The following is a 25,715-nucleotide window of genomic DNA, read 5'->3' on the forward strand; positions in this document are numbered from 1 at the left end:
GAAAAAATTTGGAAGAAAATTATCTAGAACTGTAAAGGGTTTGAAATTTTATCCTACTTGCAAGCAGTTAGCTTGCTACAGATTCATGAACGATGGTAGGAGATATGAGTCCACTGGGTCAGAGACAAAGGACAATTCTTAACAGCAGTAAGTGTAGTCAGCATTGTTACTGGACCAATTTCCTGAGCCTCAATTCCCACAAGTCTTTGTGATGAGGGCCCCAGTAGGTTGCATTACAGAAGAGAAACTCCCAAATTTAGGAAACTGGAACCAATAATGGGGACTACTTCTGCCAGAACTTTGTCTGGAGGAGAAATTATTTCTGTCCTCCAAAGTTGTTCACCATAGAAACATCCTTGGAAAATTCAGACAGTGCCTCTGCTCTCAAGACATACAGATGCCCAACACCAAGAGTCCAGAAACCAGGAATAGAAGCACCGCATGTGAACAGCATCCTACATGAGAAAGCTGCAAAATAATCACACTGATGCAGGAAAGGGGAGTCGCAGGGGCTCAGCCCGGCAAACCCGGCAGGAATTCAGCTTGGATTCTGGTTCCTTTGCTTTAAGGGAGACCTGCCTGGTGTCAGGAGCACGCTCCACACTTACCTCACTTTCAGCCTCACACTGCATAGGGACGAGGTAAGTTACAGTCATTATCCTCACAAGCAGCCACAGCCTGAAACACTCATTCAACCCCGGGGCGAGAACCACGTCTTCTCAGAGGTCTTCCCACCACCCGCTTTCCTCGCCTGCTGCCTCCAGGCCACAAGACTGGCCAAAAAGAAGTGATGGACGAGGGCTTGAGTGACAGGCCTTTACGAAGGCACCGCCACTCTAAGCGCGAGCCCACGGAAGCCACGACTTCGGAACCAAGTCAGGATCCCAGGTGTCTCCCATGTCGCGGGCCAGAGGTTTCCATGACTCGGTTAAGGAAGGGGTTCCTAGACTTCATTTCCCACTTCAATAAGGACGCAGGCGTCCAGTGACACTAGGGCGCGCAGCGTAGCGCGGCTAGGGCACGCGCCCGTCGGCAGAGGGCGGCTACAACCGGCTCCGCAGCCCGACCGGCTCTTCCCGCCTTCACGCGCAAACAGGAAGTGGGGCGGAACCAGCCGAGCACGCCACTCGCGATTGGCCAGCGCCGCCGCCGCTCACCGCCGCGAGAGGAAGGGGTGGGGCACCGCCCACCGCCCCGCAGTCTGCGGCTTGGCGGGTAGGAGGGACCCCAGCCAAAGTTACGGGTCCCGGATCCCGCAGCTCATGGGTCATGGAGCCCGGGCCCGCCGCGTCCCCCGGGCCTTCCCGCTCCTTCAAAGAGGAGCTGCTCTGCGCCGTCTGCTACGACCCCTTCCGCGATGCGGTGACGCTGCACTGTGGCCACAACTTCTGCCGCGGGTGCGTGAGCCGCTGCTGGGAAGTGCAAGTGGCGCCCACCTGCCCCGTGTGCAAGGACCGGGCGTCGCCCGCCGACCTGCGCACCAACCACACCCTGAACAACCTGGTGGAGAAGCTGCTGCGCGAGGAGGCCGAGGGCGCGCGCTGGGCAGGCCCGCGATCCCCGCGCCTCTGCCGCTTGCACCGCGGCCAGTTGAGTCTCTTCTGCCTCGAGGACAAGGAGCTGCTCTGCTGCTCATGCCAGGCCGACCCCCGCCACCGGGGACATCGCATGCAGCCAGTGAAGGACACTGCCCACGACTTTCGGGTAAGAGTGGCGGTGAGCGCCCAGTGATCCAGCGCACTCGTGGTGGCCCGGGCTGGACCGCATCCCTGCACCCGGGCTCCGCCCTCCAGCCTGCTAGCGCGGCGCGTGCTCAGGCCTCCCGGGCTCCCCGCTCCAGCTCCGGGGCTTCCTCAAGACCCCCACCGCGAATGTGGTTATCTGTTGGGTCTGCCGTCTTCAAGGCCGGCCCAGGATGGGTCAGAGAGTGCAAACAGGAAGTGGGAGACAGGGTCAGCGACCTTCTCCAGACAGCCCCGCCCCTTTCTGAGCGGCCTGGCCCAGCCAGCGGCGGTGGCCAGGTCCCTCTGAGCTGCACCAGTGTGGGTAGCCCACGAACCCTCAGTTTAGAAGTGGGAGAGGAGCCCAGGACCTGGCAAGGGATGTAGAGCCTTAAGGTTTCCGCAGCTCAGTCACCGTCCTCAGCTGATCCCAAAGTTTGTGTAACTGCGGGGAGAGGCCCTTGGCTCAGGCCCACTGGTTGATTCTCTATCATTCTTTTACCATCTTAATGCCTAGAGGTCCAATAGCTGTAAACCAGGGAACAACTTACAGGGTAAAAGTAATGTGGAGAAGTCTTTGTTATAGAAAGGAAAAAGTGATTAGGAAATAAGGGTTAACCTAGCTAAGAGTTTTTCAGAAATATTTAGACTTTAGCCCTTAGAAACACGTTCGTTTTCGGCACGTTTGTCTGTGAATGAATGAGTCGCACCCTACATCACCCATATATATGTATCAATAGTAAAAAAATAAAAGTAAAATTCTGGAAATGCCCATTGTACTCTGGAAGAAGTTACACAATGTGAAAACACTAAAATTTGGAGCTGGGGATGTGGCTCAGTGGTAGAGCTTTTGCTGGCGTGTGTGAGGTCCTGGCTCCCATCCCCAGCACTCAAAAAGGAAAGAAGCAGTAAATTTGTTTTATCACGTACTAATGCATGTATCAGACCAACAGTTTGGAGAACACTGATTAGCTGGCAGGAAGCTGTGTCCAGGAGGTACTCCACACACCCCCTCTCCTTTCTTTGCAGTGCCTTTATTGAGGAATAATTTTAAGTTTGTTATAGTTCCACACACATTTTGGCATAGACAAGTAAAAGAGAACTCAGGAGTGCCATCATTATGCATGTTTGATTGAGTAACCCTGTGACTCCTATGCACTCCCACTGGCAGAAGTGTTAGATACTGATTTGAGACAGATGAAGAAAGTGCTGGGCTCACTGGGAACTGGGGTCTAGGTAGTGGGACCATGAGTCAAGGTGTGACTAATTCTCATGGGGCTGGCAGAGCTTCAGATCAGGAGATGGACAGGAGTCAAGGCCAGGAACACTCACAGACTCCCCAGGTTGGAGCCAAGCCCCAAGCCAGGATTCAAGAGTAGTGAACCTGGGGCCAGGAAGCATGAGGTTCCATGACAGCTTTCTTAATTAGCAGATGTCTTGCCCTGCTAGGTCCTAGAAGAGCTGCAGGAGATGAGATAGAGAATGCTCACCCTCAAGGAGCTTCCAGGAGAGACCTGAGGGCTGTGGAGGTATTAGCCAGGGGAACGAGTGAGGGTATGTGGCAGAGACAGTAGTGTCTGGAAGGGTCTGGAAGTGAGGAAACCTGACTTTCCAGGCACCTAGAGAGTATCAGTGGTTACATCGGGATGGAGATGCAGATGGAGCCTTGTGTCAGGCCAGTGGGCCCTCAGGGTGATGCCTGAGAGGCAGGGAATGGTCTAGTCCAGGGCCGCCTGAAGCAGGGTGCGACTCATTCATTTACCAGACAAACATGAGTCAGCTGAGGGCCTCCTGTGTGCCAGAACCTGTTCTGGGTGCCCAGGTCCCTGAGATAGCCCCTTTTCTTATGAAGTTCATGTTTTAGAGGGGAAGTCAGGAGTTAGTAGACAAGACATGGTTCTGCATGGTTGGACATGCGTGGTGGTTCTGGGGGGAGCAGTGTGGGATCCCCCCTCCCATCCCACTGCCATGTGAGAAGGAGCTAGGTCAAAAGCCCTGCTGGCTGTGGGGAGCCCTGTGGAATTCTCAGACGGGGGTTGTGATGAGATAGGATGTTTAAGAAAACAGATCACTTTGGCCACCATCTAAGCATAAGTTGATTGTAGTTCTAGAGGTCAGAAGGCCCCAATTCAAGCTATCTGCACAGCTGCATTCCTTTTGGAGGTTTCAGGGGAGAACATGTTACCTTGTCTTCTCCATCTTTAGGGAGCATGACTCTGACTTCTGCTTCAGTTATCTTATTGCCTTCCTTGGCTGACTACCACCTCTCTCATAAGGCCCTCGTGATTACAGTGGACCCACTCAAATGATCCAGAGGAATCTCCCTGTAATAAGATCCTTAATTCCGTCATCTGCAGAATCCCTTTTGCCATAACATTCACGGTTGTAGTGATTAGAACTTGGGCTTTGCAGGGTTGCGGGGCATTTCAGCTTGCTGCAGGTAGTAGCGTTATCCCTATCTTACAGTGTAATGAGGTACAGTATAAAGACAGTCTCAGTTTAAGTAACTGCCAAAGTCACAGAACTAGTAGCTAGACTTTCCCGGGGCCTAGTTTGGTCCCTGCTCTGGTCATGGGTTTTGAGAGAGCCTTCTCAGTGCTGCTGGTGCTCTGTTCCCAGAGCTGTGGGCAGCCAACTGTGTTTGGATAAGCAGGCATCTGGGTGGCTGTTGATCATTGTCAATGTGCGGAGAGTAGATAGGTTGAACACCTGCAATGTGCTGGGCACAGTGTGTCCAGCAGAATACAGTCCAGTTCTAGACACCCTGCCTGGGTGAAGTTGACAGGCACAGTTGAATACTCTCACTAATAATTGAAGTTTCAGTGAAAGATGGGACATTCTAAGAGGAAAGCCTGCTTTTTTCGTCTGTTGAGGCATGGGAAGGAGCCTCTGAAGAACTGATTTCACAAGACCTGAAGGCCCAGAGGAGTAAGGGAAGGCCAGTAGCAGTAGTGGGGGCATTGGGTTGGGGCCTGCAATGACCGAAGGACATTCTACATGAGGAATGAAGAAGTTTGGGACAGATCCCACAGGGCATCCAAGGGCATGTTAAAGAGTTTGCCTGGTGTCCTCAATACAGTGAGATATGACCAGAAGGACTTAGGAGATTTTGGAATATAACAGAAATGTTTAAACAGAGCTCTAGAAAGAACACAAGTGCTTGGGGGACCTTAGGAAGTCCTGGAGCGCAGTGTTTCTCAAACCTGAACAACATGCTTGCTCTTCTTAAAGGAAAAAGTGTTCCAACAGTGTGGCTTAAATATGTTACCACGTAGGTGCACACAAACACAAAACATATAAATTGCTCTTGCCTATATCACAGATATGCAATAAACCAAAGGAAGTTGCCAGATTAAGTCTAAGCAAAATTAGGATCTATACAATTCCAGTTAAAGTATTAATTACAAGATTTTATTTTGCTGAAACTAAATCTCTACTCTTGGCAGAGATCCTTTTGATTGATTCTCTTTACTGTGTTCCAAGTGCTGCCTTCATTCAGGAGTCAAAGCTTCCCTGTTTGAAGAGCTCAGAAACTCAAACTCAGTTGATGCACATGGTTGGCCAGCTTACAGCACCCATACACCCTCTACCTGCTGAGTGTATTGCTCTTCCCTCGATAGGCCAAGACCATGACACTCATACAGACTAGTGCCTGGTAATCATTAACATATTTACATATGCTGGTGCTGATGTTGTAGGAACCAAGAGCATGTGTCACACTGTGTATGAGGTGACTCAGGATGGGCTTACCTTGGTGGGTTTTTTTGGTTCCTCATTCAACGAAAACACTAAGAATTCTCTTAGACTACTTGCAAATCCACAAAGTACTCAAACACAGACCCTTCCAGGGGACTGTGAAGATAGTTACATTTATTAATGAGAAAATGGAAACTTGGGAAAATTCATGCACTTCTTGCAGCTTTGGGGTAAAAATGGTAAAATTCTTGGGTCAGAACTCAAGTTTAGTGTTTTTAATACCAGACCCACTCCAAACTCCCTCGGAGGCCCAGGCCTCTAACTGCCTTGTCTGGACCCCTTTCTTATACATGCCTCTGGACTTTGACGTAGGTCCCGAAGCCTTGGTCCCCTGCCCGGGGCTACCTTCTCAGAATTAGCCTGAGAAGTATCAACCAAGGGATTCCAATTACTCTTAGCCACCTTCAGAGGTCTCCCCACCATGGTTTGCATGTGGTTCATCCTCTCCAAAAACAAAGGTTGACATTTAATCTCCATTGCAAGGTATTAAGAGGGTAGATACTTAATGTGACTGGTGTTTAAAGGTGGAGCCTTTGAGTAGGATTAGATAGGAGTGTCAGAGCTCCCACCATCCTGGTGGCTTTATGAGAGGGGAAGAAACAGGATTCACATGCACTTCCTGTTTCCCACTGTGTGATGCCCTCACCCATACTGGAACTCAGCTATCCTGGAAGACTATCACCAGACATGGCCCTAAGTCTCAGCTCAGAACTCTGAGCCAGAATCAGCCTGTTTCCTAATAGTTTAACCTATGCTGTTGTATTACTGCAAACAGAAAATGGACTAAGACATTCCCCTTCTAGTTCTTTCTACCCTTTCCTAACTACTCACTACTTTCTGGGTCCTCAGCTTTCAATTCAAGCCTGGCAGATCCCTAGTTGCAATAGAGGATGTTCATTGCCTCTTTGTTAAGCCTGTGCCCCCGGCAGAGAGGGAGTCTCAATTGCCCACTGTGGCTCTTGAATGAAGAGGTCCTAGCAGTAGGTACCATGGTAAACACCTATTGTGTGATGAGTCTGCATATCAAGGGGGAAGAAAGATCTGGAAAACAAATTGGAGTTGGATAAGGATGAGATCTAGATGAGGTTGTCTTAGCATTTATGCTGTACATTAAGAAACCTGAAACATCTGATAGGAGAATTTCTTGGCTCACAAGTGGCACTTATTGGTACTAAGAGCTAGACCTTGCAGGACATACTGTGTGCCTGCCCGTTTCTCAGCCCTTGACATGCACTGATTTGTCAACCCATGAGCTCCATAGTGGTATCTCTCTTATCGGGTAGGAAACTGGTATTAAGTAATTAGCACTGTCCCTGCTACATGTAGGTGTTCCATAAATGGTGATGGTAATTTACCAGTACTATTATTAGAATCATTATTATTTTTATTAGAATTAATCTAATATTAGTAATATTAGATTATTATTATTAGAATATTTACTATTTTTCCAAAAGAAAATATATGAAAAGGTTTCTCACAATGTAGATGAAAAGGTAGGAATCCAACCTAAAATTCACAGTGTTCTTCAGGGAGTCCAGAAAGTTCAGAAGCAATAATTAAAATTTAAAAAACAAAACTACTGAAGAGATAAATATTTGAATTTGATAATTAAAGTCTGTCACGTGATCTAAGCAATATGAGAATATCAGGAGAAGGAGGGGTCTGGAGGGAAGTGTTTAGAGAAGGCCTTATGGGAAATAACTTCATTTGATGGGAAATAAGGGGGTCAGGTCAGACCCCCTAAGGTTAGTGACTTCAGACCAGTACAGTCTGGGAAATTTCAAAGGGAGCCTGTGGTCCCTCCCCCTGTCTTATCCCCACAGCTCAGGGACTCAGAGCTCAGCCTGGACCAGTCCCAGGCTGAGCAGGATACCCTTCTGTGCTGCATTATGGCCAGCTTGAGAGACAACAGGCCCCTCTACCTCCTCAGTCCTGTTCCCTGTACCAGGCATAGGACAAAGGAGCTGGGCTACAGGACAGTGAGGGCCCTTAGCATTATAAAGGAATGATTTGAGATCAGGACTAACATTCAGCTGTGCCCCAAGGGCTTGGCATGGACCAGGTTTAGTAAATGCTGTTTTCATGCTCTTGTCAAAGTGGAATTCCAGTTATAAATGTGGTGTTTGTCCTCCCTGTCTGGCCTCCAGTCCTAATTTGCCTCCCTGCCTTCTTCTCATTCCCCACATCAGGCCAAGTGTAGAAACATGGAGTGCACGCTGCGGGAGAAAGCCAAGGCCTTCTGGGCCATGCGACGCTCCTACGAGGCCATCGCCAAGCACAATCAGGTGAGTGCTTGGACCCAGCGTGCAGCCACGGAGAAGCAGGGGAGGGTTGGCCTTGGCTCTGTTGATGCTGCCTGTGGGCTAGCTGTGGATTTGGAAGTCTCATATAGCCTTGCTCTCAGCTGCTGTCTGGGCTACACTGCCTCACTGAAGACCTGGGCATGGCACGCCAGCAGCACAGGCATGGCCTAAGAAGCCACCCATGCCACTGCACTGTCATTTAAGAATAACCTCAGTGTGTGCTGCATTTCGCCATTCACTCCATGCAGGCCCCCGCCGACTGGGCTCCTGTGATTCCTTTCAGTGCCGTGTCCAATCCACCACCACAGCCCTGTTCCCTGTCTCTGAACCATACATGTCCATCGAACTCCACTTGCATTGCTGCGCCTCCTTCCTGGCCTGCTCCCTGCTTCTGTTCTTGGTTTTCTGTTCTTTGTTCTGTTCTTTCCACTCTCCAAGCACATCGCTGTGCCTCCTCTGCTTAAAATCGCCTAGTGTAGTTTCGTGCCCCAGACTGCGGTCCAGACTCCTTCCCATGGCCAAGGCTGTCATCTGCTCCTTGCCTGCCCCAAGTTCATCTGCTGTTCTGTGGCTTGGTGCTCTGTGCTTCTGCCACTTCTGTGGCCTTCTCTGTCCCTTAAATGAGCTAAAGCTGTTCCCCTGGCCCTATAGTCAAAGATGCCTTTAAAATTTCAGCTTACACATCCCTTGGGAAGCTTTCCCTGCTGCTACCCAGACTAGCCCTTCCCTTTTACCCTGCTTTAGTCTCCCTCATTTTCTTCAAGACACTTCATTATCTTGTTTTCTAGTTTGTCCCCTCTCATCAAAATACAAGGAAAGTGAGCACATTCCCAATGTCTGGAAGTTCTGGGCACCTGTAGAGGATCAGTAATGAGCTTGTGGCTGGTTCCATGGCTAGATATTAGGAGGCTTCCCTTAGCCCAGTCCTTGGCCACTCAGGCATTGTAGTACGCAGCAGCCCAAACCAGGTGTGTCAGCTGTGGCTGAGATGAGTGCAGCTGAGTGGTAATTACTAGAAGCAGTCATCTCTCAGAAGGTGAGAGACCAGAGCCAGGGTCAGCGAGACAGTCAGAAACCAGCCTGTCCCAAGCTGGAGGAGCAGAGCAGGAGTCGGGGCTGTGAAATACAGAGGCCAGGGTAGTAAGCTGCAGGCTGACCTTGTAAATCCAATCCTGTGTCTAGGCCCCCACCAAACTCATGCACTCACCTGTAGAAAGAAATTCCCTCTTCCTAGGATTTTTGTGAAACTTTGAGATAAGGTAATGCATCTGAGTGCCCACAGAGAGAGGCCATTCAACGTTTGTCATGTTTTGGAGACCAAGAAGCTGAGTTGACAGAGTGGCACTATTTGATCATCTTAGATCAGAGCCATGAGTACAGACTTGAGATTCCAGTCCACAAATGAGATTGCAGCCTGCCATTGCTAGAGGACACCGTTTGTGGTGTTCTTCTGGTGCTGTCATGGAGTCATCAGGCTTCATTTCTGCCCTGTAACCCATGTCGTCATGGCCAAAGCTGTTTGGCTGGTTTTGTGTGTAAAGAAATAATAAAGGGAGACACAGAGACGAGGTACAGAGGCAGGGAAGGTGTCCAAGTGGTAGTGTTTATTTATACCAATAATGTTTGGTCATTAGTACCATAACTACATTATTGTTTAGAGTATCAGTAAGGTTGCTTATTCTGCAGTTATATTTTACAGTTATAGTATGCAATGTAGGAGCTTTGTGCAGTTCTCAAGAAGGTCCATTGTCTGAAGTTACTGTTAGGCGGGCAGCTCCAGGAGCAGCAGAGCTTGGTGAAACATTGTAGTTATCTAGCAAATAAGTTCCTTTATTCCTAGGAACGATGTGCCTGCAATCAAGGTCGAGGTTTGATGAGCCTCTAACACAGAGGCTTCTCAGAGCATTGCCATACCAGCTAGACATTGCACATGTATTAGCTATATTACTAGATCCTAAGAGAGATTGCTGGGCATTCTAAAGGTGGGAAACAAGGTGCCTGTTACCCCCCGGGAGTTGGCTCACCAGGGGAATGCTTCCCTGTACATTTCCATGATCAGAATACCTACATTTGTGGGTGTGGGGCTGGACTGGGGGAAAGGGGGGTGCATCCATCTCTCTATGCCAGGCAGCAGAGAGCTCTTAGGCTTCTTGTGGAGGCCAGGGTTCTTAAGGTGGTCAGGTTGAGGCCTCCAGAGTTCTAGCTGGATGGGTGCTTTTCCCGTTAAATTCTTTGAATCCAAGTCACTGAGTATATATTCTGTCGTTTACCCCTTTACCATGAGGCTGTCCCTGCCGGTGTGACAGTGGCTAGTGTTGCCTCGGCTCTTGCCAAATTTTCCTCTTTGCTCCATCCTTTCTTGTCCTGTGTGAGAAGAATCAGTAGAGTCAACTCTTCTTAGGAGGTCTGTTCTCATTTGCCCATCTTTTCACAGTATAGATTTCTTCTGTGAATGATGTGAATGCCAATTCATATCCTTTTTTTGTTCTTGGAATATTTGACTTTTCTCCCATTGGATTTTTAGAGTGCTTTGTATATTAAGACTAATACTAGTTTGTTGAATATATTGCAAACATTTTTCCCAGTTTGTCATTTCTTTTTCAATGAATTATTTTCAGGGTTTTTTTTGGGGGGGAGGTCATTTATATAGTAGTCATTTGGGAATTACATACATGTATTTAACCCTGCTTATAAGGTCTTGCCATTTAAAGCTTATCTTTTATATACATTCATTTATCTCATTGTTTGAGTCTTTTTTGTTTCACATTATGCTAAGCAATTTCTTTCTTATTCTCAGGCAAGAAGTATTTCTTTGCTTTTTCTCTGAGTATTTGTATGGTTTGGGTCTCATTTTCTTAATATTTTTTGTGATTATGATTTAGAATATCCACATTTTTATGATTGAGTGTTAAATACTTCCCACTGTTTTAGTAAACCTCTGGATCAGACATATTTAAGGGCAAAAGATTTGAAGGCAAACAAGTTTTAAAAATTTTTGCTATTTGAAATAATTCACACATAGGGTAATTCTGTCACATAGGGTTTTCCATGCTATTGAGAATCCAAATGAGATACAGACTGTTGTGTGTGAGGAGGTTGCAGGACTAGGGTTATCATCAATAAGCAATGATTTCTTTTTCTTTTTTTTAAAGAGGGTCTCACTAAGCTGCTTAGGGCCTTGCTGAGTTGCTGAGGCTGGTCTTGAACTTGAAACCCTCCTGCCTCAGTGTTTTAGATCACTGGGACTACAGGCATGCACCACCGTGCTTGAACAGAGATTTCTAAAAAGTTATCAAAACAGCTTCTATGCCCTCCCATTTGAAATTTAAACTTATAAATTTGTGCTAGTCAAGTCTTGCATCGATGCTTCATCTCTAAGGTTCTACATAGGATTCTTTCTGAAAGTCTGAAGGTCACCAGCTCGGGGACAGCAGAGGCTCCCCAGGTCTGAGTCACTGACTCTGCTCTCTGCTGCAGGTGGAGGCTGCGTGGCTGGAAGGTCGCATCCGGCAGGAGTTCGACAAGCTCCGTGAGTTCCTGAGGGTGGAGGAGCAGGCTGTTCTGGACGCTGTGGCCCAGGAGACCAGGCAGAAGCAGCTCCTGGCCGATGAGAAGATGAAGCAACTCACAGAAGAGACGGAGGTGCTGGCCCAGGAGATCGAGCGGCTGCAGATGGAACTGAAGGAAGACGATGTCTCTTTTCTCATGGTGAGGAGCGCGGCCGCCACGTTCTTTAATGGGGCCAGATATTCAGGGACCAGAGAACCATGGTCACCAGCCCCACCATGCCAGTCTTCCTGTGGCCTCCTGGCTGACGGCATCGGTGTGCTGCTTGTCAGAGGCCAGGGGCATGAGGGGGTGCTGTCTCCAGCCTCTTCTCTCCCCTGCCCTCCCTGTCTCTCTCTCTCGCTCTCCCTGTTCTCTTTGCTTTTGTGCCATCCTTGGTTTCTTCTCTCTCTACCCCCAGTAAACGGGGTCTTTCAAAATCAGATTTTTTTTATATTTAAATATGGCTTGTTCTCTCTTGAGAATGATTCCATTCTCACTTAAAAAAACAAATGCCATTGAGTTTATTTTTTCTCACTTTGGTTGATTGCATCCTTGGGCCCCACAGAGAAGTTTCTGTTACTTGAAGGCTGGTTTGTAAATCAGGATGATCAGGACGACATGCTATCCTCTTCACAACAGCTCACCTTCTGGAACAGGGGGCAAATACTGTGTTCCAGCAGTGTGTCCCATCCTGGGAGGACCTTTGTGGGTTGACCACCTCATGTCAAGCCATGATATGCTTTGTCTCCAGAGGGCACTGATTACAGAATCACTCAATGGATTTAAATTGGTTCTTTCCTTGACGATTCTGTAAGGAAATCGTCATCCTGCCAATGATTTTGGTTTATGATTTTGTTTTTCTAAATAACAGCTGTATTGAGATATAATTTATATATTGCACTGTGTAAATCACCTATTTTTGTTGTTGTTGTTATTTAGTTTTTTAAAAGATAGGATCTCACTCTTGCTTTGGCTGGCTTCAAATTGCTGGGCTCGAGTGACCTTCTTGCTTCCCAAGTCATTGGAACTACAGCCCCAAACCACTATACCCAGCTTGTCACTCATTTACAACATACAGTTCAGGGATTTCAGCACTGTACAGTTATGCCACCATCATGACAATCTGTATTTCAGATTTATTTCATCCACCCAAAAAGAAGCTCCAAACCCTTCAGCTGTCACTCCCCTATTCCTCCTGTCCTGGTGCCTTTCAGCCACCAGTCTCTCTTGTCTACCTAATTTGCCTATTCTACACATTTCACATAAATGGAGTCATATAATATGTACCTTTTGTGATGGGTTTCTTTCACTCAGCATATTTTGAAACTTCATCCATGTCTTAGCATCTAATAGTTCTTTCCTTATTATGGTCGAATGATACTATTCCATTGTATATTACATTTTATCTGTTCATCAATTTGTGATTATTTGGGTTGTTTCTACTTTTTGCTCTTGTAGGGAATGGGGCTATAAACATTCATATACCAGGGTTTTGGTTTGCTTTGTACTGGGGGTGGAACCCAGGGTGCTTTTACCACTGAGCTACATCCCTAGTGCTTGTTTTTTTTTTCAATCTTGAGGCAGAGTCTAGCTGACTTGCTGAAGCTGGCCTTGAACTTGTGATCCTATCTCAGCCTCCCAAGTCACTGGGATGACAGGCATAGGCCACCACACCCAGCTAATATACCAGTTATATGCACATGTTTTCATTTCTCTTGGAGGTAACTCTGACCCTTTGAAGAGCTGCCAGATTCTTTTGCAAGGCAAGTGCACTGTTTTATATTCCCATCAGCGGTGAATAATGATTCTACTTTCTCTACATCCTTGCCAACTCATATATATATATATATAAGTATCCATACCATTGAGTTTGAAGTGGTATCTCATTATTTTGATTTACATTTCATGATGGCTAACGATATTTAGCATCTTTTCATGTGCTTATTGGTCATTTGTAGGTCTTCTTTGGAGAAGTATCAATTCTACTTTTTTATACATTTTTTAATTAGGTCATTTCTTTGTCAGTTCTAAAAATTCTTTGTGTTCTAGGCACAAGTTCTTTCTCAGGTTTAGCTCTATATTTAGGCCTTTGATGTATTTTATGTCATTTTTTAAAATATGGCATAAAGTTAGGGTCCACCTTTATTCTTTGACATGTTAGTGTGTACTTTAAAAATTTTTACAATTTGTTGGAAAGACCATTCCTCTTTTAAATGATTTTGCTGCCCTCATAGATAATTGGCTAACAGTGAATGTGAGGGTTTACTTCTGGACTTTCAGTTCTGTTCCTTCCATTGATCTCCCCGTCTGTCCACATGTTAGTCTTGCACTGTCTTGACTACTGTTCCTCTATAATAAGCTGTGAAATTGGGGAGTGTGAGTCCTCCAACTTTACTCTTCTTTTTAAAGATTATTTGGCTCTTTGGGGTTCCTTGAATTTCCATATGAAATTTAGAGTCAGTTTCTACAAAGAAAGTACCTGGGATTTTGAAAGGAATTCTGCTGAATACCTAGATCAGCTTGAGGAGAATGGATGTCTTAACAATATTTAGTCTTCTGATCCATAAACATGGGGTGCATGGCTCCTCTTGAGGTCAGAAACTTATCATGCTTTCTCTGTGTCTGTGTCTTTCAGAAACACAAGAGCCGAAAGCGCCGGTAAGTTGCCAAGTCTGGTAGAGGGGAGGGGAAGAGCAGGCAGAAACACCAAAGGTGCAAAATCCAGTGGCTCCAGGGCCAGGCAGGTAACGCAGCCAGCTGGTGGGATCTGCAGGGAGTGGTGGGGACTGCCAGATGGAGAGACCTTTCTTTGAGGCTCTCCAATTCTGGCTGGCATGGAGGGTCTCCAGCCACTGTGAGGGGAGGGAGAGCAGCATGCATCTGCTCATGCTTCTCTGTGGCCACCTAACATTTATTTAGACATCTTTCTTGACCAGCCTCCTCCCTTGAGAGCTTCAGGACAGGCCCTTGTCCTGCACACTCGTGTGCCTTGATGGCTTTGGGTTCTCTGGGATGAATAATTAAGAACTATGTCCCTGTCTGAGCTGTCCAAAGATAAAAAAGAGGGCTTTGGGAAGTAGGGGAAGTAGTGAGTTCCCTGTCACCAGCGGTGCTCAAGCAAAGGACTGTGACCTCTTGGTTTTGTTGGAGTAGAGCACTGTTAAGGTCCCTTCCAATTTGTTACACATCCCACAAGCAGATGTGTAAGTGTGATTTCTGTCCACAAGGATGGCAGCCGTGTTGGAGAACCTCCTATTTCTATCTCTCCCAGCTGGGGCGGGATGAGCCCTCCTACTGAATCCTGAAGGGTGTGGCAGCTCAGTCGGTTCCTGGACCAATCCAGGTTTGTCTTGGGGAAGGCGGCCAGGAAACCTAGGCCTGAGGCAAGGGAGCAAGGCCTGTTGCCCATTTCCAGTGAACCCAGACCAGCCCAGGTGCTTTGCCCCAACTGCACCCACCATGCCCAGTCCTCCTTCCACAGGCTCTTCTGCACCGTGGAGCCAGAGCCCATCCAGCCCGGCATGCTCATCAACCCCTGCCGGTACCTGGACTCCCTGCAGTACCGCGTGTGGAAGAAGATGATCAGTTCCATCAAGTCTGGTAAGGGGGTGCAGGGAGGTGTTCGCGCCCAGGGAAGGTACTTCATGCTATCACAGAGCTGCCAAGCTCCACTCTGCCAGGCTCTGCCCATTCTCTCCACTGGCCTCCCAGCAGGCCCTTGACCCTGGTCATTGCCCTCCTACCTGATGGCTGCAGCCGCTCCTGGCAGACCACCTTCCTATACAGGCCCTGACCCTCTGTCCTCTTCAGAAAGAGAAATACTTCCTCTATTCAGAACTGTACCGTGTATGATGAAAGGCCTTCTCTGTCCAAGGTCACCAAAGGACCACACACGGGGTGCCTTAAATGACAGAAACCCATTCTCTCATGGTTGTGAAGGCTAGATGCTCATGCTCAGGTGACAGCAGGGCTGTGGTCCTCTGAAACCTGTGGCAGAGACCCTCTGTGTCTCTTCTAGCTTCTGGTGTTGGCTGGCAGGCCTGGCTGCCCTTGGCCTGCAGCTGTAGCACCTCACCCTCTGCCCTCTGCCACATGGCTTTTCCCCTCGTGTTGTCTCCATTCCCCTTTTTATAAGGGCACAGTTAAGGTGGGTTCAAGTTCCACCCTGCTCCAATCTGTCTTGTCTTAACTGTATTTACAGTAACGCCCATTTCCAAATAAAGGCACATTCTGGGCCACTGGGTGGGGGCTGGGATTTCCACGTACCTTTTGGCGGATACATTTGAACCCATGATTCCCATCAACCCAGGGCAACTAGAACTGAGGTGGTCATTTTGGGGCCCTGGGGACACCACCTGGTGTGGCAGGTGGGAGAGTATCAGGTTTGCTGACTGTCCCCCTTCTGCCCTCAGTGCCCTTCAGCTTCGATCCCAACACTGCAGCAGGCTGGCTCTCGGTGTCTGACGACCTCACCAGCGTCACCAACCATGGCTACCGCGTGCAGGTGGAAAACCCAGAGCGCTTCTCCTCAGCACCCTGCCTGCTGGGCTCCTGCACCTTCTCTCAGGGCTCCCATGCTTGGGAGGTGGCCCTGGGTGACCTGCAGAGCTGGCGGGTGGGTGTGGTGCGGGTGCAGCCAGATACAGGTGCAGAAGGCCACTCACACAGCTGCTACCATGACACACGCTCTGGCTTCTGGTACGTGTGCCGCACGCAGGGTGTGGAGGGGGACCACTGTGTGACCTCGGACCCAGCCACCTCGCCCCTGGTCCTGGCCATCCCGCGCCGCCTACGTGTGGAGCTGGAGTGCGAAGAGGGCGAGCTGTCCTTCTATGATGCTGAACATAACTGCCACCTATACACCTTCCATGCACGCTTTGGGGAGGTGCGGCCCTACTTTTACCTTGGGGGTGCGCGGGGTGATGGGCCCCCTGAGCCCTTGAGCATCTGCCCCTTGCGCATCACTATAAAGGAAGAGCTGGACGTCTGAACGGGCCCAGGCCTGCTGGATGCTGTGCCGTGGGCCTGCTTTATTCCTGCCTCTTCCTGAAGCCCACCCCCGGCCTCGGCACCTCTGCCCACTCTCTTGTGAGGTGCCAGCATCCTCTGCCATTCCGTCTTGCCTTTTTCTGTGACTCTAGGCCCTATGCCTCGTCTTTATTTTTGGTCCCTTCTCTGTTCAGTTAAAAGCCATCCAGGAAGTACCTCACTGGGTCCAGGCTCTACCCAGGGTGTGAATTTTTAAGTCCTCATTTGAGAATTTCTGGAGAAAATGTTTACTTCCAGAACAGGCCTGTTTTAAAATGTAGGTTTTATTATTTTCCAGGTATGGTTAAGCCAATTAATCAGGAGATGACTGCTGTTGGAAAGAGTCTGTCACTCATTTCCCAGCCATGCCACATGGAGTCACACAGGAAAGCACTAGGGTCAGTCAAGATGCAAAGGGAAAGAGGGGAAGGTGCTGGCAAAGCCTGTGTTGTGGTTTTCCTGGGAAGGAATGGGTGGGGCAGCAGTCCTGAGTAGTTGCAGTGGGTTCTGGCGTGTGAGGACGGCTCCTCGTTTTTTGCACCTGCCTTAGGATGATTAGGACAGGAGATGTTGACTTGGCAGAGAGCCTGCTACAGGAAGTGGTGAGATTCCATGGTCTAGGTTGCTGGACTCACGGGACAGGCAGCCGTCAGGCCCGGTGGCTGTCTAGGGATTGGCTAGCTTAGGAGCTGCGGTCACTCCAGTGCTGGAACATCAGGAATTCAGCAAACAGTGCAGGGCTCAGCTTAGCTACTGCTTTATGTTACTAATTTAAAACTTGCACGGATCTTCCTGGGGGTCCTGTAAGGTAGGAGGCAAAGCTGCCCATCCCTATCTATCAACTCCAGTTTACCTGGTTGTACATCAAGAGCTAATCTCTGAACCAAGAGCTCCAGAGCACTTCACAAACTTAAAATCATGCTGTGCACCTGTTCCCTCGCTGGGCCTCACTCTCCTCATCTGTACACTAGACAGTGGGACTAGAAGACCGTGTCCTCCCATAATTACTGTGGGGTGAGTTTCCTCTGGTGAAAGTATGAGAAGGGAAGGGAAGAGGTGCCCCTTCCAGTTAGGAAGAAAGGAAGGGTGTGGTCCGAGGGAGGCCGTTCGGAAGATAGGTGCTGTGCAGTGGGAAGGAAAGCAGTGTCCCTCGTCCTCACTGCCGTGTGTCACTGACCTCAGCCAGCTTGCTCCCTGTTGGGTTCCATCCTGTTTCTCCTCTCCACTGTAAACCTCCACCTTTCCTTTCTCATGCCTGCAAATGCTTTCTAATTTCCAGCTCACTGTGTCCTGGGAACTGGCAACATGGGAGGAGACACTGTCCCGTGGGTACCGTGTTATAGTTAGGGGCACGTTCCACCCTGGATCCCCCACTTCATAACAGCTGATGTTCTAAACAGCAATTAGGAGTCCTGGTTATAAGTGTGTTGTGCACATTGGTTATGTAACTAGTGGGGGGACCAGGTGTGACATGCCACTGGGGCCAGCTTGGCAGTTGGCAAATGAGCTCACTTGTGTCAGATTCTCAGCCCCCCGCCCCCCAAAAAAGCTCTAGGCACTTTGGGAACCAAGCAGTTATGAGTGTGTGCGCTCTGCTGGGGTTTAACCTGTCAAGTACAGATTCTGTATGATCAGCTTGACTTGTTGGTTAGAATAAATGTTTAAAACTATTTTCACCCAAGCTGTTACGAGTTGTTTGTTTTTTTTTTTTTTTTTTTTTTTAAGATATAGGATAATTTGGATACCCTAGGTCTCCTTTTCAAAGAAATAAAAATGATGTGCTTTTTCTTTTGACATTATTTCTTTTGGTGTTCTTGAAAGCCAGTTTTTCCATGTGGTAGTATTATTCTTATTGTAATATTCCGTTGTTTGAAATGATGTGCTGTGTTTTATTGTTCGCCAATTGATGGGTATTTGGCCTGTTTCCACGTTTTGTTGGTTTTGAGTAGTGCTGCGGGGAACATCTGTGTACAGATTTTTCTGTGGATCTGTCTCTCTTTCTCTTTGGTGTCCACCTAGGCATAGACATGCTGTGTCTTATGGTGACTCTTCTTAACCTTTTGAGGAACCGCCAAGCTGTTTTCCGATGCAGCCTTTGACTCCCACCAGCAGTGTGTGTGGATTCCGGGTGCACAGCACCCTTGTCAGCACTGTGATCTGAGTTCTGGCTTAGCCCTCCTGTGGCGGTGAAGTGGTATGGCTTTGGCTTTGATTTGCATTTCCTTGATGCTGATACCCAGTAGCTTTTTCATGTGCTTATTGGCCATTTGTATATCTCTTTGGGGGAACTGTCTTTAGAGCCTTTCCCCATTTTTAGCTGGGTTGTCTTTTTGTTGAGTTGTAAGGGTTCTCTATGTATTCTAGAGACTAGTCCCTTTCTCAGATATAGAACTTATAAACTTTCCTCTTCATTCTAGGTGTGTCCATTCACGTTCTTGGTGACATCCTTTGAAACCCTTAGTTTTTTAATTTGGATATTGTCCAGTCTGTTTTTTTGTTTTGTTTTGTTTTCGGTTGCTTACAGATCTTAGGAATCCTCCTTTTGACACTGCCCTTGAGACCATCTGGCCTCGGATCTGGATATGCTCATGGTAAAGTAGCTATCCTGTTGGCAGCAAGCCCCTCTCCAAGGGTCTTCCTTGAATACTCTCCCACCTGTGCTCTTACTCCTCATTCCGACATCCACCCTAGAGGTAGCAGCGCACTGTACACTGCCTGTCTTATTCTCCTTTTGAATCCATCTATGTGCTGCCACCAGATGCACCATCCTTTGGTCTCCAATGGCCACCCAGAGTGGCCCCCACTCCTGACCTGCTCATGTGCATTTCTGCACTGCAGCTTTCAGAGCTCACTGTGGCTGGACTCTGTTCTACTGGGTGTCCTGGCTCCATCTCACATGACTCCAGAACACCAGGCTGTCACACCCACACTGCCTGGTACTCACAGGGCCATTTGTATCACAGTGACCTGCTGTTGGTTACTCGGACTATTCTGGTTATATTTGCTGCACCACCTGTGTGCTGATGTCTCAGGGCACACTTCTTACCTGCCTGGGCTGATGTCCTCATCTGCAGATCTTCCCTAACCCCTAATTGTGTGCCCTTTAGGTGGGATCCTGGGGAGCAGACTTGTGAGTGCCAAGGCAAATAGCAGGAGAGTCCCCCCTGGCTCCTTGAACTTGCTCATTGGCACCAGTGATCACTTGGTCATAACTCAGTGTGTAATAGCCATTTTCTTCCTTTCTTCTTGCTTCTGAAGGGTGAAGTTTTGGCAGAATGGGATTGTTGTTGGTTAACTATCAAAACAGTGGCAGTCTAGTAAGCCCCATGGTTAATGATGGTGCCCGGCAGGAGTGTTCCCAACACCTTAGATATTAACAGAACTCTCCCCAGTAGGCTTCTGCCCACTTTGCCTCTGTTGTTATAGCTCCTGCCCAGGGTTCCCGGGCTGCTATTGCGTGTTGCCCCTCCTGCTGGAAGGCACCTGACTGTCTTCTCTGCTTGAATGTAGGGACTACATCATTATCACCTTTGCTGTCCTAGGTCCAGGGATGTCCCAGGCCACTGTAGGTGGTTCTTGTGTGGATGCATCCTGTCAATGACGGATCATAAATACAAAGTAGGGGCAAGATGATAATGGGGCTGAAAAATTCTGATTATCATCTTTCTATGCCTTCTCTGTGTTTAGATATGTACTGTGTCACAGTGGCTGACTGAGCTACTGCAATAGCGTGCACACAGGTTTGCAGCCTTGGAGCGGGGACTGTACCACACAGCCCAGATGTGCAATAGGCTGTGACATCGAGGTTTGGTAAGCACACTCAATGTTCAGTGACAAAGTAGCTGAAGAGTGCACATCTCAGAACATATCTCTGTCACTAATCAACATGCAACCTTTTAGAGGTATGACCTGCAGGTCAGGCAAGCTGTCCTCAACTACTCCACAAAACAACTGGCAGCATTTGGTAAGGAACAAGGGTCAGGATCCTGGACCCAGATTCCAACCCTGCGATGAAGAAGCTACCTGAGGCTTTTGGACATCTGCTGCAAGTAGAAAGAGGGTGACAGTACCTGCCTCAGGCTTCTCAGGGATCCAGTGAGGCAGACTTTGGAAAAATGCCGAGTATTCCACCCTAAACCTAGTATAGGCTTATTACTGTTGGCTAATTCTTCAGCACGTGGGATGTTCTGCATGTTGAAATTATGATTCACAATCACGATGAATCCCAAAGAAAAGTGAGAAGCTGAGATGTGGAAGTTATGTTGGGAACGCTTACTTTCCTTCAGTTTTTTGACAAGAGTATGTCTATACAACTTAACATTTGTGAAAAAAGTTTCAATAACGTGGAAAAGTGGTTGTAGTAACCAAGAAAAATAGGTTTCAGAGTTAAACATACAAACCTGGAATGCACTTACAAAAAAAGGCAAGCAGTAATTTGCCTTTAATTTGTATGTGTGTGTGTGTGTGTGTGTGTCGCGTGCGCACGTACATGTGTGCTTGTGTATATTTAATCTGTTTACATGGCAATAAACCCAAAGGTACAAAATGTACTAGAACAATCTCACACCTCTGCACATTCAGCTCTCCTAGTAGACAGTCCCTCCTATCAGTGTTTTTTATCTTTACAGAGAGATTCTGTGTATGGCACATAGCCTACAAGAGTATTCTGCCCCTCCCTGCCCAGCACACTATAATTAAAATGTAGATTGTCCCATACTGTATCTGTAAGCAACCCAGCACGAGGAGAAAACTCCAAGCACGTTATTAAAATAGTTTTCCCTTCTCAAGGGGGAGGTTTGTCTGGGATGTTTTCATGCACTCAGTTCAATTGGTGGATTTTGGTTTTTGTTTAAATATTGCATTATAATTGGTGTCTAAAACCAAGAGGAGAAAAGCTAAATGGAAACCTTAAATCTAAGACTTCAACATAGGTTTTTTTAAATCTCTGTCCTCCCAAAGGTGTCCATTGGTTAAAAGGCTGGATATGGTATTGGGCGCCCAGAGTTCAAACTGACCACCACTGTGACCCTGGGGGGAGACAGCCCCTCTGCCTCTTGGTGTCATCATGTGGAAAAGACCTAAGAGTTCCTGTCTCTTAAGGTGGTTATAGACTTTAAGGGAGCAAGTGTGTAAAACTCTGGAAGTTGGGCAAATATTAACAGCTGAGTTCACTATTGTTACTCCTGGCCCTGGTCCAGCGAAGCTTTGGTAGAGCATTGAACTTCTGTAAAGAGGGCAACTTGGACACTTGCATGTTTTTCCCCAGGTCAACCCGTGTCATTCCCAAAGAAGAGAGGACAGCTGCCTACAGTCTTTAAGAATCTGGGTGTGGTACCAGAGGCTTTGCCTTGTTTTGAGCCTGGAGAAAAAGAGTCATAATGTTTTAGGCATAGCAGAAGATTCTAGAGAGGAGCAGATCTTTACAAATCATAAAATTAGTCATCGTATCATGCACAATGAAATTGTGTTGTCATGTTCCAAAATGGTTCATGTAGCTGTATGCATGAAGATGATGTCAAATACTGGCTCATGCCCAGTGAAGGTGATCTTAATGATAGTGATTTGGATTGGACAAAGACAATCGTTAGTGATGGGAGAAACTGAGCTTATTAATATTCCCTTCAGGATTTCAGAAAGAACAGAACTTTGTGCCCTGGCTTGTCCCACCTGCTCCTTCCAACAGTAACCAGAGGGTGGGAAGACAGGTCAGTAAGGACTGAATCTGATGGTAAGGGAAGCCTTCCTGCCCTGGGGTATTTGTCCTTGTTTGTGGGTGTTGCTTCGGTGGGTTTCCTTTGCCAGGGAGCGGGCTGGGGAAGATGGGAGATTTGGTTTCTATGGATACTGGCTGGCTGGGATTTGCATAATGTAGTGCAGAGAACAGACAGTCTGGGAACACTGTAGACCTGGGAGGAACACAGAGGCACATGGAAATGAGTTGGAGGGCCAGGGTAGCCAGGTTCCATTCAGCCCTGTTCTAGGGAAGGGAGTCTGTCCCTTGCTGCTCCCTGAACAGATGTTCAATAGATGCAAGTCAGGGTAAGAATCTCTGTCTCCTCAAACATTTATCATTTCTTTGTGGTGAAAACAGTCAAACTCCTTTCGTCTAGCTTTTTGAAATGGACATTATATATCATTGTTATCTGTGGCCACCCTACTATGCATGGCGCAGCAGAGCTTCTTGCTCCTGTCTAACCATGACTTAGTCCCCCTTGGCCAACCTCTCCCCATCCCTGCTTCCACTATCCCCAGCCTCTGGTAACCACCTTTCTACTCTCTACTTGTATGCAACTTTTTGTCTGAACTGCTTTTTTTTTTTTTTTTTTTTTAGAGAGAGAGAATTTTTTTAATATTTATTTTTTAGTTTTTGTCAGACACAGCATCTTTGTTTGTATGTGGTGCTGAGGATCAAACCCGGACCACATGCATGCCAGGCGAGCACGCTGCCACTTGAGCCACATCCCTAGCCCTGAACTGCTTTTTTAAGTGGTCAGGTATACTGTTCCCTTCTGTTTGTCTTGCTGTATCCATTCAGTTACTGCAAGCCCAAGAAAACGGTGGTCAGAGGAGAGGGAACCAATGATCACATCTAGCATCCTGGGAGGTATAATTTCTTCAAAGCAGTAGAACAAAGATAGGAAGAACCCTTACCAGCATGCATGCAGGTCTGTAGCTTATAGCTGGCTATTTATGTTTTATTTATTTATTTAGTTTTAGGTGAGTACAGTATCTTTATTTTATTTTTATGTGGTGATGAGGATGGAACCCAGTGCTTCACACGTGCTAGGCGAGCGCTCCACCGCTGAGCTACAGCCCAGCTCCTTATGTTTTAATCTAATAAGTCTGCTTTTTCATAGTTATGAGAGCTGTAGACACAGAAGATCCCACCTCTAGACAGATCACCCTACTTGATGCTGAGCGCAGCTGGGAGGGTACTGGGCATCCACCTGCCCTCAGCCTTATGCATATCTTCATCCAATGGGTCCTACTGATGGCCAGTGGATTTATCTTTTGGTAAACCAAACTCATTTTTATTCTTTTGCAAATAACTAAATTTTTGTTGTGTTGTTTGTGCCTCCCAGTTAGCAGAGTTTACTTTGTAAATTTTTTTTTTTTGAAGATAGAAGGAAATGAGCTGCTGAACATTCCAGACCCAAACCATAGAAGGCAAGTAAGAAATTCACATACTTTTACAAGTAAAAGGCCGGTGGAGGGAGCGTCTGAAGAACTGTAACAAGCCAGAAACTGGGAAAGAAACATGGAGGCAAATTCAGGCAGCATTGCCAGAAGTTGGGAGAGGGGCTTTTCTTTTCTGTTTAAGAAAGAAAAAAGATGGAAGGCAGAAAATAAAAATCAATTATTTGCAAAAGAATAAAAATGGGTTTGGTTTACCAAAAAATAAATAAATGGGGAAGAAAGCATAGAATCTTGAGCAAAGATTGTGAATCATTGGAATTTTATACCTAGATGAGTTTTGTGAAGACAAAAAGAAAAAAAAAGATTTCAAATATGTAAAGGTTTAGAAAATAAAACCGCCAATGAACTGTACTTGGAATAATTTAACTTTGTCAAAAAATATTTCTTGGAAGAAATGATGTATACTGTTTAGTATAATTTAATAACAATGATCTGATTAGATAACTTCAGGTCATATTAACCAGACCCTGAACATTTGGAGGCAAGGAAATTATAGAGTTTCTAAACTACTTCACAAAGAGGAAAAGGGGTGGAAAGGACAAGAATTTTTTAAAAAAATATTTTGTTTTATTCTGTACTCTGATGCTGGAACAAGTTCACTGAACATTTATTTTAAGGGAGTATTAAAACACTTGAGAGACTTTTAAAATAGCACAGTTTACCTCCAAAATATGAAAAAAATATAAAAGAAAAAAGAATACATGCATTAAGACTGACATCAAGTAAATAAAGATCCACAAAATAAAGTCATTGTTGCTATGCCAACAAATAAGCATTTTTTAAATGTTCTTATTTAAAAACTAAGGTTCTCAAATTAGAGTTTTAAGACAAATTATAATCAACTGCTTACAAAAATACTTCAAACTAAATGACCAAGTGAACCACAGTAGCAAGAAATTTGGTTCTGAACAATACAGAGCCACACAGAAAGAAAACAGGATTGACAATAATTTCAGATAGGAATTCAAAGTGAGTTATAAAAGGATTTTCTTATGTAAAAAAAATATACATTTTGTATAAAATATATTTATTTTATATATTTATTTTTATGTATTTATATTCATTCTTATATAAATATGTATTTATATGATAATAATAATTTATATATAGTTCATTGTCACATGCACTGCAAACTTGCTGGTATAATTATTGCCAAGAAACTGAAGAGATCCAATTGAAAACATTAGAATTACTGCAAAACTGGTAAAGTGAAGTCTAAATCACGTTTATTTATAAATTAATACTTTTTTTCTGAGCCCAATTTTTTATTTGGTCTCTTCTTACATTTGAAAAACTCTTTGATGACATATTTGACCTCCCAACAAGCCCCATAGGCTGGTGACCAGGCCTTTAGCATTTGAGGGACATTCACAATCCAATCCAGAACAAGGCATAACTCTACCTATAATTTTGTTTCTAAAATTAGGTTAAGTTTAATTTGGAGTAACAAGAAAGCTAACCAAAATATTTTAGGTAAAACGACAATTTCACTAAACTTGTATTTAAGAAAATAATTCATACACTGGCACAAGAAAAATGTACAAAAGAGCCTCCCTTGTTCGTGACAGACCTAAAATAGGAGTGGAAAATAACCCAAATATCCACCAGTAGGGGAAGACTTAAGTGAATTATTACATATGACGGAACACTATGAAGCCACTTTAAGAAAACAAATTTAAGACATAAAGAAATGTTTTCTCGACGAAAGCCAAACACAGAACTCCAGACGGTGCAATTCCAACTTTGTACAATCTTTCGTATTTTCGAAGGGAGGGAGCAGTCAATATTGTTCTCCACGGAGGTTTGGGGACCCTTTGCTGATGCATCCCTCCCCCCCCCCAACTTCTTCCTTTGTCTTGTAAACGAGAAAGCTTACAACTGGCAGCCAGAAAAAGGTAACCTGAAGAAAACGAGAGTCACTTTCGGCCACGCAGTGCCTTTTGGTGCTCTGCCACCACGGGATTTTGTTTTGACAACTGTGAGGCCAGGAGGGGACGGAACCGCTGGGCTGCGTCCCAACAGACGAGGCCAAGCGCCAGGCAACAAAAGACAGCAGTCGCCTTCGCTGATTAGGAACCAGGGTCACCCGCTGGAAAACAAGCGACAGCGGTGGCCTGAAAGCAACTGGTGAAGCTGCAAGCGAAGGGGTAGGAGAGGACGC

The 25,715-nt window shown here is 46.5% G+C and overlaps 2 protein-coding genes across 13 annotated transcripts in view; one reads left to right on the forward strand and one right to left on the reverse strand.

Annotated features, from left to right (window-relative positions):
- Positions 1–1,087, reverse strand: part of Ptk2b (protein tyrosine kinase 2 beta) — a 127,490-nt gene extending 126,403 nt beyond the window's left edge. The window contains exon 1 of the mRNA XM_078030853.1: positions 609–1,087. The gene's annotated coding sequence lies outside the window, so the exon portion shown is untranslated. The remainder of the gene's footprint in view (positions 1–608) is intronic.
- Positions 1,031–23,716, forward strand: Trim35 (tripartite motif containing 35). 12 transcript variants are annotated; one of them, XR_013430195.1, is made up of 11 exons: positions 1,144–1,704; positions 7,667–7,762; positions 11,258–11,488; positions 13,965–13,987; positions 14,811–14,929; positions 15,742–16,214; positions 18,882–18,948; positions 20,045–21,899; positions 21,983–22,085; positions 23,215–23,371; positions 23,478–23,716. XR_013430195.1 is itself a non-coding variant. In XM_078030855.1 (8 exons), the coding sequence occupies exons 1-8, from the start codon at positions 1,270–1,272 to the stop codon at positions 19,440–19,442; spliced, it is 1,725 nt and encodes a 574-aa protein (XP_077886981.1). In that variant the 5' UTR covers positions 1,141–1,269; the 3' UTR covers positions 19,443–20,006. The 12 variants fall into 12 exon arrangements, 5 of the variants coding, with proteins under 5 accessions (XP_077886982.1, XP_077886981.1, XP_077886983.1 ...); XR_013430192.1 differs by having other exon boundaries at positions 21,983–22,062; XR_013430196.1 differs by having other exon boundaries at positions 20,045–20,167.
- Positions 23,717–25,715: the final 1,999 nt, after the last annotated feature.

This window comes from Ictidomys tridecemlineatus, chromosome 14 (assembly GCF_052094955.1).
Source record: "Ictidomys tridecemlineatus isolate mIctTri1 chromosome 14, mIctTri1.hap1, whole genome shotgun sequence".
Lineage (NCBI taxonomy): Eukaryota > Metazoa > Chordata > Mammalia > Rodentia > Sciuridae > Ictidomys > Ictidomys tridecemlineatus.

Bases quoted from the DNA above. Each gene is read 5' to 3' on its own strand.
- Trim35 (XM_078030856.1), top strand. From the start codon at position 1,270: ATGGAGCCCGGGCCCGCCGCGTCCCCCGGGCCTTCCCGCTCCTTCAAA. The intron at 7,763-11,257 runs GTGAGTGCTTGG...TCTCTGCTGCAG, and splicing joins CCATCGCCAAGCACAATCAG to GTGGAGGCTGCGTGGCTGGA. The intron at 14,930-15,741 runs GTAAGGGGGTGC...TTCTGCCCTCAG, and splicing joins GATCAGTTCCATCAAGTCTG to TGCCCTTCAGCTTCGATCCC.